The sequence below is a fragment of the Capricornis sumatraensis genome, chromosome 18 (genome assembly GCF_032405125.1).
Source record: "Capricornis sumatraensis isolate serow.1 chromosome 18, serow.2, whole genome shotgun sequence".
Classification (NCBI taxonomy): Eukaryota; Metazoa; Chordata; class Mammalia; order Artiodactyla; family Bovidae; genus Capricornis; species Capricornis sumatraensis.
This window is the reverse complement of record NC_091086.1, coordinates 43,785,974-43,800,622: the sequence shown is the minus strand read 5'-3', so window position 1 is coordinate 43,800,622 and position 14,649 is coordinate 43,785,974. Positions and strand designations below refer to the sequence as shown.

The 14,649-nt window shown below is 37.7% G+C and overlaps 1 protein-coding gene across 2 annotated transcripts in view; it reads right to left on the bottom strand.

The window, feature by feature from the left end:
- Window positions 1-14,649, bottom strand: part of CPLANE1 (ciliogenesis and planar polarity effector complex subunit 1) — a 100,402-nt gene that overhangs the window by 11,434 nt on the left and 74,319 nt on the right. For both annotated transcript variants that reach the window (XM_068990634.1, XM_068990635.1), the window contains 7 exons: window positions 11,992-12,141; window positions 8,019-8,049; window positions 7,382-7,513; window positions 5,038-5,203; window positions 3,122-3,180; window positions 2,510-2,677; window positions 1,352-1,479 (listed from right to left, as the gene is read on the bottom strand). In XM_068990634.1, coding sequence (XP_068846735.1) covers window positions 1,352-1,479; window positions 2,510-2,677; window positions 3,122-3,180; window positions 5,038-5,203; window positions 7,382-7,513; window positions 8,019-8,049; window positions 11,992-12,141 — 834 coding nt within the window. The remainder of the gene's footprint in view (window positions 1-1,351; window positions 1,480-2,509; window positions 2,678-3,121; window positions 3,181-5,037; window positions 5,204-7,381; window positions 7,514-8,018; window positions 8,050-11,991; window positions 12,142-14,649) is intronic.

The following is a 14,649-nucleotide window of genomic DNA, read 5'->3' as shown; positions in this document are numbered from 1 at the left end:
GGTCTGGACTTATCTGCACAGGCTGGGGGTTACTGAGAACTTCTGCGTGCCTTGGCAGCAAGAACACCTCATCAAGCATAGCTCAGCAAGAGGAGGCAGGTAATGGGTCCCAAGGGGGCCAAGGTCTCAGCCCATTTAAGTACAAGGTAACAATACAAGCCTAACACTGGACAGGTCCAAGAAAAAAGACGTATTTCTTCATAATCCAAGACTTTCCATATGACATTAAGAAACCATGATTCAAGTTTAAAATCCTCTCCAATTTTGGATATTTAATTTTTGTAAATGTATAAGGTATAAATTTTTTTTTTAAAGTTTTTAAAGGTTACTATTTTGAAATTTTAGTTTTAAAAAGAACAGTTTTCTTATTGTAATCTGTCAACCAAAATCAAGAGTTAACAAAATTATAAAGTTTTATCTAAAGGATTGTGATTTATGGAAACTCCAATTTTCTCAACTGAGGCAGCATACTGAGGTCACGTTTTAGATGTGGCCCTGACTGGGTTTGCATACAGACTCTACCACTTCCTAGATAGCTGATCTTGGGGAGTTACTTCAACTTTCTCTGCCTTAGCTTTCTGATGCTTAAAATGGGAACACAGTATTACCTTTCTAACAGAGTTGCAATTCTAATAATTAAACAGAACCTGGCTCACTAGTTATTATTATACAGTCTTAGCTGTATATATTTATACTACATGTTAGTTATGATTATACATTTTTAAACAAATAAATATGTTTCACTTTAGTAACAAAAACCCAAATATGGTAAAATTAATTAAAGGAAGGCTAGTTGAGGCCAGGACACTAGAGTGGGTAGTCTTTCTCTTCTCCAGGGGATCTTACCAACCCAGGGATAGAACCCAGGTCTCCTGCATTGCAGGCAGATTCTTTACCAGCTGAGCTACCAGGGAAGCCCATCAATAAATAAATAACAGATATTATATGTTCAAATATGGAAAATAATATTCAAAAATGGTAAAAACAAATTATTTCCATCTAAGCCTCTTCTATTCCTCCTCTATGATATATCCATCCTGTAATCTATTAGAAGTTGACTGTAAAAATGCCTACATCTTTAACCAGACACATCAAAGAAACTGATTCCCAAATAAGTCATATCACACAGAATTAAAGGCCATTAGTTTATGAAGACTCCTAGGGTCTTCTCATTTCAAAGTAATAGAACAAAATTCCAGTATACCTAAATCTTCATCAATCTCTTGCATTCAGTTGAAATGGGAACTGCTTTTAACTGAGATTTAAAACTTTCACTAATGAAAACACAAGTCTGGAACCAAGAAAGAATAGGTCCAAATTACACAAGATAAAAGACAGCTCTCAATCTTACCACGTGGCCAAGGTGAGCCTTGAGATTGCCCAAAAGGTCTCCCCTTTTGGGTATAACTTGGTTTGGTGGATGTATGTCTGACTTTTCCAGGTCTGTATATTGGAAAACTGTGACCATGTCGATTTTCTCTGAAGTAGAAATCACATAATTATATTCTAGACTCTTCCATTAGTGATATATTTCAAAAATCCAAATTCCAGCTCAGATTAATACATTCGACTTGGCTTATTCTGCACCTCAGTGGTCATTTAGTGTATAGTAACTTATACCTCAAAATTTACTCATTTTTTCCCCAAAGAAATTGGTTTTTATTATCTCTCTAATCATTTCAAAAGCTGTATACATTTGCCAGTTATTTTTGTATTAAATAGCGTGCATTATTCTAAGAAATATTCAAAGAGAATCTCTGCTATTTTGATTACACCTCAAATTACACACAAGTAATATGATTACATCTAGGTTTGCGTTGGGTAGCATTTCCTCTAGGTTTGTAAGTTATGATATCATGTTTACAAACCTAATCAGTTATTCTGTCAAAGGTGGTAATTTTTAACAACATTAAACTGCTAATTCATTTCCTCCTTATGTGTCACTAACAAATTTTGTGTTTGTGTGCCGTATGAGAAACTTTACTCTTGGGTGCTTTTCTTTAGCATCCACGTTTAATTAATCCTTGCCTACTGAACTCATATCCAAATTGAGTGAAGGTCATTAATTTAAGAAACATGATAATATCTACAACTGAATCAGCAATAACTCGGAGGGGACAGCAGAAGATGCAGAGGGCTGATGAGGACCATTGTTTTCCTACAAGAGTGGAACCAACTGGAGAAACAGGGAGAGCAGCTAGGAGGCAAATTACAGAAGGAATAGTCACAAAATCTACAGAAAGGAAGAAAACAGGATTGAATGGATATAAAAATTGTATTAGGCATTCAGAAGTGCTTTGTTATGTCTTAATTAGATATTTAGTGCCATTTTTGTCCTTTTCCTTGGTGATTCTATAAACTAATGGAAACTCCTAATGACGGCACTATTTCTCCCTTCACTTTATTACCATATTTCAGAGCAAACACACTGAGCCTGAGTCACAACAGCGCTCCACACTTATCACGCCTGGAGTTATCTTGCCAAATGACATGGCAAACCTCATCTTACCCTCTTGGAGAAGGGGAGCGTTGCCTTCTGGGAATCTGAGCTTTTCTGGGTTTGTTAGGCAATGGTTTCTGAGCAGCTGCTGGAAGCTGTGCTGATTCAGATAACAGTTCATTCATCAGAGTGTATGCTTGTGAGATTCGACGACTATAGTGGTCTGAGAGTAGCAATCTTTAAAATAAAAAATTAAATACCATTTAGTAAGAGAGTCCCTTTCACTTCATATTTCTAGAGGGAACACAGTGTTTGAAGACCACCTAGTACTGATTTTCTTCAAAGCAGTTCAATGCAAATTCAAATGTCAGATTTCTGAAAACCATTAGGAGGTACTATTAAAGGCACCTGTGGGGTACTTAAAAAATGTACATATGTATTTGGATTGGGAGAGGGAGAGGGATTTCAGAAATAAGTTATAAAAATTGAATGGAATAAACAATATTTGAAAGCAAATTCCTAAAAAGGATAGTGGAGTCTAATTATTTTCCCTGCAGTTATCTCCCATACTTTTCCATTTATCAACAAAAAGGGACTACTGTGAAAACTAGAATGCCTAAGGCGTTATCTATGGTCTCAGTGAGTGAGAGAGAAGGATCAGGGTGTAACTACCAAACTCACCTGTCTTTTTCATGCTTCATCTTTTGTCTCAGCCTGATTTCCCTTGAAGTCATGTAAAACTGCACAAGAAACAACCAGTTAGTTCATTACCATTCAGTTCAAATGATTAAACCATTACAATCCATAGAAAACATGAAAATTCCACTAATAAATTTTAATAGGAAGCTAAAATATAATTTTGCTATTTAGGAACAGTATAAGACATTGTCATATTCGATGAAGCCTCCTATTCTAGCCCAAAACATGAAAATGTTAAAGCATCATGTAATTAAAATAAAATCCAATTTAATAAATAGAGTACAAAGTCTACTTTAGCAGATAAATTCATATATTTTCTCAAAAGGAGAAATCCTTATCAGCTGCAACTTAAAATGGAAAATAGGAACATTTAAGGATGGAGACACCTGTATTTTGTACTTTGTCTTGTGATTAATCTCACCAAGAGCATGGTTGATAAAAGCAGAAATGAGTGAGACATTCAAAACCATCATTTTAATGTTTTAAAATGTTTACCAGAAACCTACTACAGTAGGTTTATTGTGACTTGTAAACTCTTCAAAATGCATGCGACACAAGGTAAACTGGCCAACATCAGCTATAAATATGTCTTATTCTGAAACATTAAGAGTTACTATTGAATTACTAATGAGTGTAAGTCCTTTCACAGGGTCGACTGTGTATATAAAAACGTACACAGAGAAGTGAATTCACTTTCTCAAGGTTCTATATAGTAGTCAATAATAAATGCAATGTTTTATTGATTTCTGATAAAAATGTAAATTTTAAATTACATGAATCCCTCACTAGTTGCATACCTTTATCCAAATAGAAACTAAAAATTTACCTGCAATACTGAAGGAGATGTCATAAAGTCTATGAACAAAACAGTCCCAACACCCTCTGAGTTAATTTATTCTAAATTTGGATATAATTCTAACCATCTGGGGATATCTGTTTGGCTGATGGGAGGGTGATATGGGAACTCACCCTCCATGGCGTGGAAGAATACACATATACACACGCACTGTAAGATTCTGGTCTTCAAGTAGCTCTGAAGGTCATTATCATGTCTCCAGAGCTATCAACAAAATGTTATCTAATGTCAGCATGCTCTCTCCAGACACAGGTAAATAAGTGACATTAAGTAACAGTTCACCTACTTTTGCACATTTGATGCTTAAATGTGACAATCTTGGAAGATTCACTTATTTTATAAAATGTGTTTCCCTAATGATGGAGGAAACAATGAAGTATTATATTTATTTCAGATTACAAAGTAAAAGATACCCTATAATCCAAATGTAATGTAAATGTGACTTTCATAGTTATGTAATCATCAAAGTAATACTGCCTTATTTCATCTTCTGAAGAAAAACACTTCTGACCTAGCCATGGTTATATCCATAGTCAGGACTCGGTAAACAAATGCTGACAGTTTAAAGGGAAGCTGAAACACACACAGAAGCGCCACTGTTCTGTTGGTACATGCCTGGACCATATTTTAAAAAGGTTTTTTTGTAGACAACTTACAGAGAGAAAATTGATTTTTAAAATGCCTTTACCACATACATAGTCAAGTTGTTTGACTGCAACTGACTTTCACTGAAAATTTAGGGAGTGACTTCAGTTGGTCGCCCAATCCCTTGATCTCTTCACTCAATGGTTACAATGTTAGAGCCATAATTAGCCTCAGGGAGAAAAAATATTTAAGACAGTTGAATAAAACATGGTTTGTAGTCCCTTGCTATATTTTGTTAAGGTAATTTCTTAATTTTCCCTGACTTAAGCAAAATGCTGACTTTTCTATCAAATAATAAATGATTCCAAATTATGTTCATCCTCCTCTTGAATACCTGCCAGGAAAAAGTTATACATATTCTGTGATAATTCCACTGCCCTTGATACTGCAGACTTACTGGGTTATTCCTGGGGCAGAAAGGATCGTGTTCTTGCCCTCTCTTCTCTGCCAGCTGATTTAAGTACTCTGCCATTCTTGCTTTTCGTTTTCTTTTCATCCAGACTTGAATCTCTCTTCTCTCCTTCTCAGTTCTTTGTGGGCGTCTACCAGAGGGATGCTGAATCCTGAGAAATTTAACCAGCAGTGCATCATTTGATTTTAAATTTGTTATGGAGATAACACATGTACCCCAGTGTTCACTGCAGCACTATTTACAATGGCCAGGACATGGAAGCAACTTGAGTGTCCACTGATAGATGAATGGATAAGATGTGGTGCACACATACCGTGGGATATTACTCAGTCATATAAGGAACTGAGTCAGTTATAGGGATATGAATGAATCCAGAGCCTTGTCATACAGAGTAAGTCAGAAAGAGAAACAAATTTTGTGTATTAATGAATATATGTGAAGTCTAGAAAAATGGTGCTGATGAACACATTTGCAGGTCAGGAACAGAGAGGTACAGATGTGGAGAATGGACCTGTGCACACAGTTGGGGAAGGAGAGGATAGATGAATTGCGAAAGTAGTACTGACATATACATACCGTGAGTACGCTGGACAGCTGGCGCTGCTGTTCAGCACGGGGAGCTCAGCGCAGTGCCCCGGGATGACCCAGAGGGTGGAATCAGGGGCAGGGGTGGGAGCGAGGCTCCAGAGAGGGAATACATGCATACATATGGGCTTTCCTGGTGCCTCAGACAGTGAAGACTCTGCCTGCAATGCAGGAAACCTGGGCTTGGTCCCTGCGTTGGGACGATCCCCTGGAGGAGGGCATGGCATCCCACTCCAGTATTCTTTCAGGTTTTCCTGGCGGCTCAGATGGTAAAGAATCTGCCTGCAATGTGGGAGACCTGGGTTCAATCTCTGGGTTGGGAAGATCCCCTGGAGAAGGGAATGGCTACCCACTCCAGTCATATGCTTATGATGTCTAGTCAATTTGCTCCAATCTGTCCCCTGAAATCCACTGACAACAATCTCAGGTCACCAAGAGCCTCTTCAGTCTTCCTCCTACTGGACTTCTCTATAGTATCTGGTGCAACTGGCTTCCTTCTGCTTTAAACTCTCTCTTACCTGAGTCTTTTTCTCACTCTTAAAACACAACATACCCTCTCATACTGGGCATCCTTCTTCTCTGCTCACCACCAATATGAATGTTTTTAAAGGTTCTGTTTTGAATTTCTTCATCGATCTATTCCTAGACCATCTCAATCACTTCCAAAACTTATTCCACAGAGATGACTTCTAAACTGCAGCCCTCCTGGATCTGGATCTGGCCTCAGGTTCCTGCCCAGGCTGTACTTCCCAGGATCCAACCTGAGCTAACGAGGAGCATGGCAGGGATGCTGTGGCTGGCCCTGACCTATAAGAGACAGGACTCCTCTGAAGACTCTGGCTTGATGTCTCACCACTGACCCAGCTGAAGCTTTCCTAGAACCACACTGTACTCTGGACTTAACTGACTCAGCCTTCTCTCCTCCACAGGGAGGGAACAGACTTGCACTGTGGTCTGATGCCTCACTTCTGATTTTCTTCCTCTCAGGCATTTGCTCGATACAGCTTTTGTACATCTAATCCCATCCTGGCTTCTACACGAACAGTACTAACAGTGGCCCAAGAAAAAAGGTGGTGTGAGACAGCAATTCGGGGCTGACTCGAAACATGCAGCATGGGAAGAAGACACCATCCTAACATGAAGAGGGGTTATGGATAGAGACAATGTGGTTTTATACTAGACAACTGCTTTTCTTCTGGAGTCTGGACTCCTGGGATGCGCCAGGCAGAGAGTACCCTAATCCAACCAACCTCCAATGAATCAATAAGCCAAAAGGTGTATGTATCCCAAAGAAGCATCAGTAGAAGAAGCAGCCTTTATTCTATCAAAAACCAGTTCACGGCCCAGGAAAGGCAACAAGGAAAAACTTTTTAACATAATGTTCCAAGAGAAGCTATTTAAAATGTATTCTAAAGGTTCATGTCTAGGGTACAGTACTATGAATTAAGTTATTAATTACTTTAAGGAGAAACAGGATTACATTTATGTCGTACTCAGAGCGATGAGACCTTCAGAAAACTCAGGATACAGATGTGCTGTATTAGTTACAGAAGCCAGTCTATGATTGTTGGAGGAAGGGGAGGAATGACACATAAACATCACAAAGTCTATTAACAGAGGAAAAAAATCTATGTAAGCTTTGAATCTGTTTCCTAAAAAATCATCACCAAAAATGGTCATTTTTTCAAATACTCTTAAACATAAACATTTTAAACAGGTTAAAAATGAATTATTCAATGATTACCTGGAGATGCTCCTAGCCTGTTGCTCTGTTAGGCCGAGCTCTTCACTGGAAACTCCATCTTTCGTTATGAGGTCATTGATAATGTCCGCAATATCAGTCAGTTCACTCGTCTGGAGTGGATCTACCAAAACACTTCATTCCCAAATACAATATGAGAAATATAAATCAGTATTCACAACTTACTTATTAAGCAAAAATGAGCGTTTAAAACTACACTCTCCAAGAGCATAAATGAAGACAAAAAATGATAAGCATATAACTAATTTCATTCTATTGCTTTAATCTCATTAATCCTCAGTGGAAAAGCCTAATCATCAGTAATTGACAACTTCATATATACTCTCAAAGGAGCAAATGTAAGGCCTAGAAGACAGCTTCTAATCTGTCCTGCCTATTGCAGTTTAATACATATGTAGTAAAAGAAAATGCAGCAAAGACTCTACCTACTCTAAAACAGTAAGGAGATACAACATAACAATCATCAGTGTCTTAAAAGATCCCATTCCCAATGGGAATTACATTCCTTTAATCCACAAAAAATATGTAGTGTAAAGCTGACATACATATAAACAACAAAATTTCCAGAACATATGATTTATACCTAACTGCAAGTAAAACTATGAATTAAGATAGTTACCTTTCAAATAATTCATCACTGTTATTCACACCTTAAAAAAAAAGAAACAGTATCAATTAAAATTTCAGGTCAGTTATTTTTTTCTCTTTTAAATTATTAGCCTGATCTAGAAATTATCTGTCCAGAAACTGAAATATTTTTAAACCTCCATTTGGTGGTGAATAGTGTTCACATTTTAAGATGACTTGTCTATCCAGAGCACTCTGAACAATACTTGTTAGGAGGTATAATCTACTTTGCTTCATACATGGTTTAGAATACTGGAGTGTGATTTACTAAAAAGAAAAGAAAACAAAAAAACTTTTGATGATCTGAAAGGAGTACTTTGTAGAAAACATCTAATTTAATCCCCAAAGCCTTTACATGGAAGAACATGACTCAAGGATGATTTTTAAATCTTGTCCAGTATTAATAACGTCTTTAAAGTAAAACATAGCCTTTTCAGCTTTCTGTGTTTAACCCTCAAAGAGAACTGGGTTAACAGAGAGAAACTGTCCTGACATCTCTTCTCAAAAACATTTCCTTCATATTTTCTTATACTAAGATAAACTCACCTTGCCTCTTTGACTGAGACATCCCCATGTTTTTAATATTAAATAATTGTGCTTTCTTAAGCACATTTTTTGTTTTTTAATCCTCACATCAAGAATTTCACATTATCTTTGGTCTCTGAGTCTGGTCATTTGTGAGTTCTTCAATAATGGTGTAAGTAGAGACTTGTTCATATAGTTGCTAAGTCATGTCTGACCCCAAGAACTGTAACTCGCCCAGGCTCCTCTGTCCATGGGATTTCCCAGGCAAGAATACTGGAGTGGGTTGCCATTTCCTCCTCCTGGGAATCTTCCTGACCCAGGGATCAAGCGTGCTTGTGGGCAGGCCGATTCTCTAGCACTGCAACAGCAGGGAAGCCCTAAGTATAGACTGATCAGATAGAAAAGCTCTAAGAAATGAATCATTTTGATAAAGTGATTCCTTTTATCAAAAAGCAGAAAAGTGATATAGTCAAATAACAACTTTTAAAAGTAGTTACGTAGGAAGATTCTATCCTTCATTTTCAAACCATCTTTGGATTTTTTTCTTTGGGATGGCCTTTATAATTTACTAACACACACAACAGATCAGCTTCATTCCTTGATAGTCACAGTTCCTTTTTGAAAAAATGCCAAACAGTGACACTCAGCCTGATCATCGACTTCACTTATTAGGAATACCAATAGGTCTTAAAGTGCTCAAAAAAACTCAGTCTTCTTTCTTGACTTTCTGGTGGCCTGTGAAACTGTCAGCGATTCACTTTTTCTTGAAAGTCCCTTCACCAGAGGCTGCTCATCCGCTTCCCTCACTGGGTGGGGTGGGCTCCTCCTGCTCTCTGATGGATGACATTTCTTAGGCTGGTCCTAAGATTTTCCCATTTTCCATCAGTATTAACTATATAATTAGGGAAAAGGCTCTTCTGTTTTTTAAGCTTAAACCTCTTAGCAAGCTCTACTTGCTTATCAAAAACTAGGTCCTAAATATGATATGAATATCACCTGAAACACTACATCTGGTTGAAGGTGCTCTAAGAGTTTGACATTAAGACCTGGTGATATCCTTGCTCTTAGTCTGACAATGCTAACCAGCCATTTGTGTTCTCATTCTCCACCAATGCCATCCACTTAGTCAGTGAGTATCAGTTCAGTTCAGTTGCTCAGTCATTTCCGACTCTTTGCGACCCCATGAATCGCAGCACACCAGGTTCCTAGTCCATCACCAACTCCCAGACTTTACCCAAACTCATGTCCATGGAGTCAGTGATGCCATCCAACCATCTCATCCTCTGTCATCCCCTTCTCCTCCTGCCCTCAATCTTTCCCAGCATCAGGGTCTTTTTCAATGAGTCAGCTCTTCACATCAGGTGGCAAAAGTATTGGAGTTTCAGCTTCAACATCAGTCCTTCCAATGAACACTCAGGACTGATCTCCTTTACAATGGACTGGTTGGATTTCCTTGCAGTCCAAGGGACTCTCAAGAGTCTTCTCCAACACCACAGTTCAAAAGCATCAATTCTTCGGTGCTCAGCTTTCTTTATAGTCCAACGCTCACATCCACACATGACCACTGGAAAAACCATAGCCTTGACTAGATGGACCTTTGTTGACAAAGTAATGTCTCAGTAATATGCTGTCTAGGTAGGTCATAACTTTCCTTCCAAGGATTAAGCGTCTTTTAATTTCATGGCTGCAATCACCATCTGCAGTGATTTTGGAGAAAATAAAGTCTGCCACTGTTTCCACTGTTTCCCTATCTATTTGTCATGAAGTGATAGGACCAGATGCCATGATCTTAGTTTTCTGAATGTTGAGCTTTAAGCCATCAGCTGCCTATTCAGAATGTCTCATATCTTCTCCTTTCCCACAACACTGCCCAGACCCTCATCACTGCCCACGTCACATTAATTTAAAAGTTCACTGACTGACCTAGACCTCCATCCTAGTCTTTTTCCAAACCTCTCCTGCTCAAAATCTGTCAGTGATTCCCAAGTACAAAATGTAGTTTAAACTTCTCAGATACAATCAGAATCCGCTAAGGCCTCTTTAACTTCATTTCTCAATTCTCCCTTCCATAAGAGGAAAGAGGAAAGATACTGGTGACCAAGAACCTATAGGAATCAAACAGATTCTCGGCTAAATGCTTTATATACAGTAATTAATCTTCACAGCAACTCAGTGAATAAAAATGATTATCTTTATATGATGATGACTGAAATATGAACAGAATCTAGAAAGAGTTTAGAGAACAAATACAAAGGTTAAAAACAGCTTAATTATTTTTTATTTAAATAACAGCAATGCCATTTAAAAATAGCATTTCTAATGGCTTAGATAACTTTAATAATGGTAATAAAACATATTGCAAGCATTCAATAAAATCACCTTATTGACCATAAGTATCTGAGGGCAAAAAAGGTATTTCAAGGCCACCATTAGAGTTCCAACTGTGATACGTAGTATGCCCTGCTATTATTATGACACAAAATATCACTTAGGACTAAGGAATGGCATTTTGAACTGTCAGCTCTAAAAGAAATAGAAGGAACAATGGCCCTGAATTTCTCTAAGCCTCAATATTCTCATCTATAAAATGGGAGAATATTGGTAGCTAGATCACAGGTCAGGCTTACACCAGGGTCAACACACATAAAACAGTGATGTCTGGCATGTGGAAGAGGCCCCAAAAGTCGGTCATTATTTTGTTTCCAAATCAAAACTCTTAAAATTGACAGTTTTAATTTCTCAATTTTTATAAAAATCAAATAGTATAGTATTATAGTATAATATACCAGTGTAATACTATAATGTTTCAGTTGCTATGTATTTAACGGGGCTTCCCAGGTGGCGCTCTTGGTAAAGAACCCGTCTGCCAATGCAGGAGATGTAAGAGACTTGGGTTTGATCCCTGGGTCAGGAAGACCCCCTGGTGGAGTGCATGGCAACGACTCTAGTATGCTTGCCTGGAGAATCCCATGGACAGAGGAGCCTGAATTACACAGAAATATAACACATCTGTGGAGAAGGCAGTGGCACCCCACTCCAGTACTCTCGCCTGGAAAACCTCATGGATGGAGGAGCCTGGTGGGCTGCAGTCCATAGGGTCGCTAAGAGTCGGACACAACTGAGCCACTTCACTTTCACTTTTCACTTTTATACACTGGAGAAGGAAATGGCAACCCACTCAGTGTTCTTGCCTGGAGAATCCCAGGGACGGAGGAGCCTGAATTACACAGAGACATGATACATCTTGTAGTGTATCTTATGAAAGTGACACGATAACGTAGTTCTTCATGTAAATGACACAATTTTTAACTTTCGTTTCCCTGAAACTTATGAATATTGCAATGGCTTCACAAATCCTTCACAACTATATTCCCAGTAAAGTAAGTACTCTTCAGTAACAGTATCTTGGAAAATAAGAGTAAAGGAAAAAAAGTTAATACCAAGGGAAGTCACATTCTGGTCACTAGAAAGGCTGACGGCTGAATGAGCTGAAGGAAGCACATAGGTTTTCTGACTAGGGTAAGTTTCTGTTACTGAAATCTCTTCTTTGTCTCTCCGATCTTCTTCATCCATATAAGTCAGGAAGTGCATTAATCCAGAGTATATATTAAAATAAAAAGAAAATAATATTAATGGGAAAAAAAATCACATGGAAAAGACATTATTCTGGTATCTTTCTTACTGCATAATAAAATAATTTAATATAGTATTTAAAGTTTAAACTGTCTCATAGTAAGAAAATTTATTATCTACTAATAAATTTATTTTCAGCTTCAGAAAACACAACAGATGAACCTGCAGTGAATAGGCCCATTACCTGTATAAAACACAGAAGAAATGATGAATTTAAAAAAAGAATCATACACAACCAATCAAACTTGTAAATAAAATAAGTCTCCTGGTGTCATAAAATAAAAAGGAATTCTGGGCACTAAATGGACAATGCTGCTGGTATAGTTCAAGGAGGAAGAGGAGACGTGGTTCCTGCAGACACAGTGAGAGGAATTGAGAATGCTGAAGGACAGTTCTGTCCATAAAGTGGGGATAAGAAAAATTCTGCCCCAGAGAAATAGCAAGCTTTTTTATCTCCCTGGGTAGTGGGTGGGAAAAAAAAAAAAAGTTAACTCTGAGAAAAGACACCCACCCCTGTCTTGCTATACTTCAGGCAGGTGTGGGATCTGAATTTATACTACCTATGTGGTACAGCAACTCCAAACCAAAAAAATGATTATAAAAACTTGTCCCCATTTTTTTCTACTTCAGTAACAGCAAGAAGAAAATAACAAAATCATGCCAAAGAAAAACATACACAACGTAGCAGAACTACCCCCTTAATAAGCTCAGTATAAAAAATCACAACTCACACAAAGGAATAAGCAGCCCAGAGAGTCAGTATATACATCTAACAATTGAAAATATGCACACACGAAATAAGAATCTGGAAGGGCATAAAATATTACTAAAATGATCAAACTGATAAAATACGGTATAGAAACCACAGTAAAAGAAAAGGGCAGAGTACATCCAAAGAACAGATAGATCTGAAAAAGAAAGAAATCTTCTGGACATTAAGAATGTAGTCATCGAAATTAAAATCCTACAGTAAAGAAGACACAGCAGTAGAGAGAATGAGTAGATGAACAGAAAGAGTTCTGAGGAAATATCCTGGAACACATCATTGAGAGAGAAAAGGGAGAACCTGAGGGGTGGTTAAGAGGCAGGGGATAGACTGAGAAGTTCCAGCACACCTCTAACAAGTGCTTTAGCAAAAGCACTACTCCAAAAGAAACCAGATAAAACCTCCCAGTGTTAAAACTGCAAATTAACAAACCATTCCCACTCCCATATAGAATAAATAAAAAGAATTATACACCTAGACACACCATTTCAAAATGCAAAATAAACCAAAAATAAAGATGAAGACTATAAAAGTGATCAGAGATAAAAGAACAGCAATTAGATATCACATGGGTATTATACACTCAGCAATTAGAAATGTCAATGGAAAATGGAATAATATCTTAAAAGACTGAGGGAAAATAAGCAGCAACCTAGAATTCTGATCTCAGCTATAAGCCATCACTCACAAATTGCAGTAAAATTACAACTATTTTCAAAGACTGGGAGAATTGGCTTCTGACAGACTCTATTTGAAAGAACTAATAAAGGAAGGAGGAAGGAAACAGTCCTCAACGAAGTGGCTGCAAGGAGCAACTCCGGGCAATAACCGCACAAAAGAGAAAATGCCAGACTGCACCTTGGGGAATTAATGACAAGTATTATTTGATGAAACTAGTGTTTTTGTCTAATATACTTATTTTTTACATATGTACATCATTCAGTTTACAATTTCTTTGAAAAAAAGAAGCAACTGAGGGGAAATAAACTGGCAAACATGCTGATAAATTCAAATTAGTACAGACATATAAAAATCAGACAAAGGAGACTAAGTGGGCAGGTTAAAAGCAAGGTACAGATCTAAACTATTAGAAAAACATCAGAGAAGATGTGAAGAGGCACGTGTGTATGTGTGCAGAGTCACGTGCAAATCTTTGCAAACCCATGGACTGCAGCACGCCGGCTCCTCTGTCCAAGAAATTTTCCAGGCAGCAATACTACTTGGGTTGGCATTTCCTCCTCCAGGGGATCTTCCTGACCAAGGATTGAACCTGCATCCCAGTGTCCCCTGTATTAGCAGGCAGATTCTTTACCACTGAGGCCCTGGGAATACCAGTGCTAAAAGCTCTAACGTAAGACCTTATGTTGCTTGTGAGGTAAATATATTCATCTCAACACTCAATTCTGAATGTTGAAAATTTAAGAATATGCTCTAAGGGAATAAAAATAGAATGTATAATTTCTGAACACATAGAGGGGGAAAGAGTGGATACAGAAAACTCAATTCAATTGAAGGAAAGAAAAACAGGACAAAAAGTAAACAAAAGACAGAGTAAACAGGAAGCACAAAATAAGATAATAGAAGTGAGCACAAATGTATCAATAATCACAATAAATAGCTGCTTATATCTTCTGATTAAAACACAAACTACGTAATTACTTTAAGAATGAAATCTAGAGATACTTGCTGAACACATCTC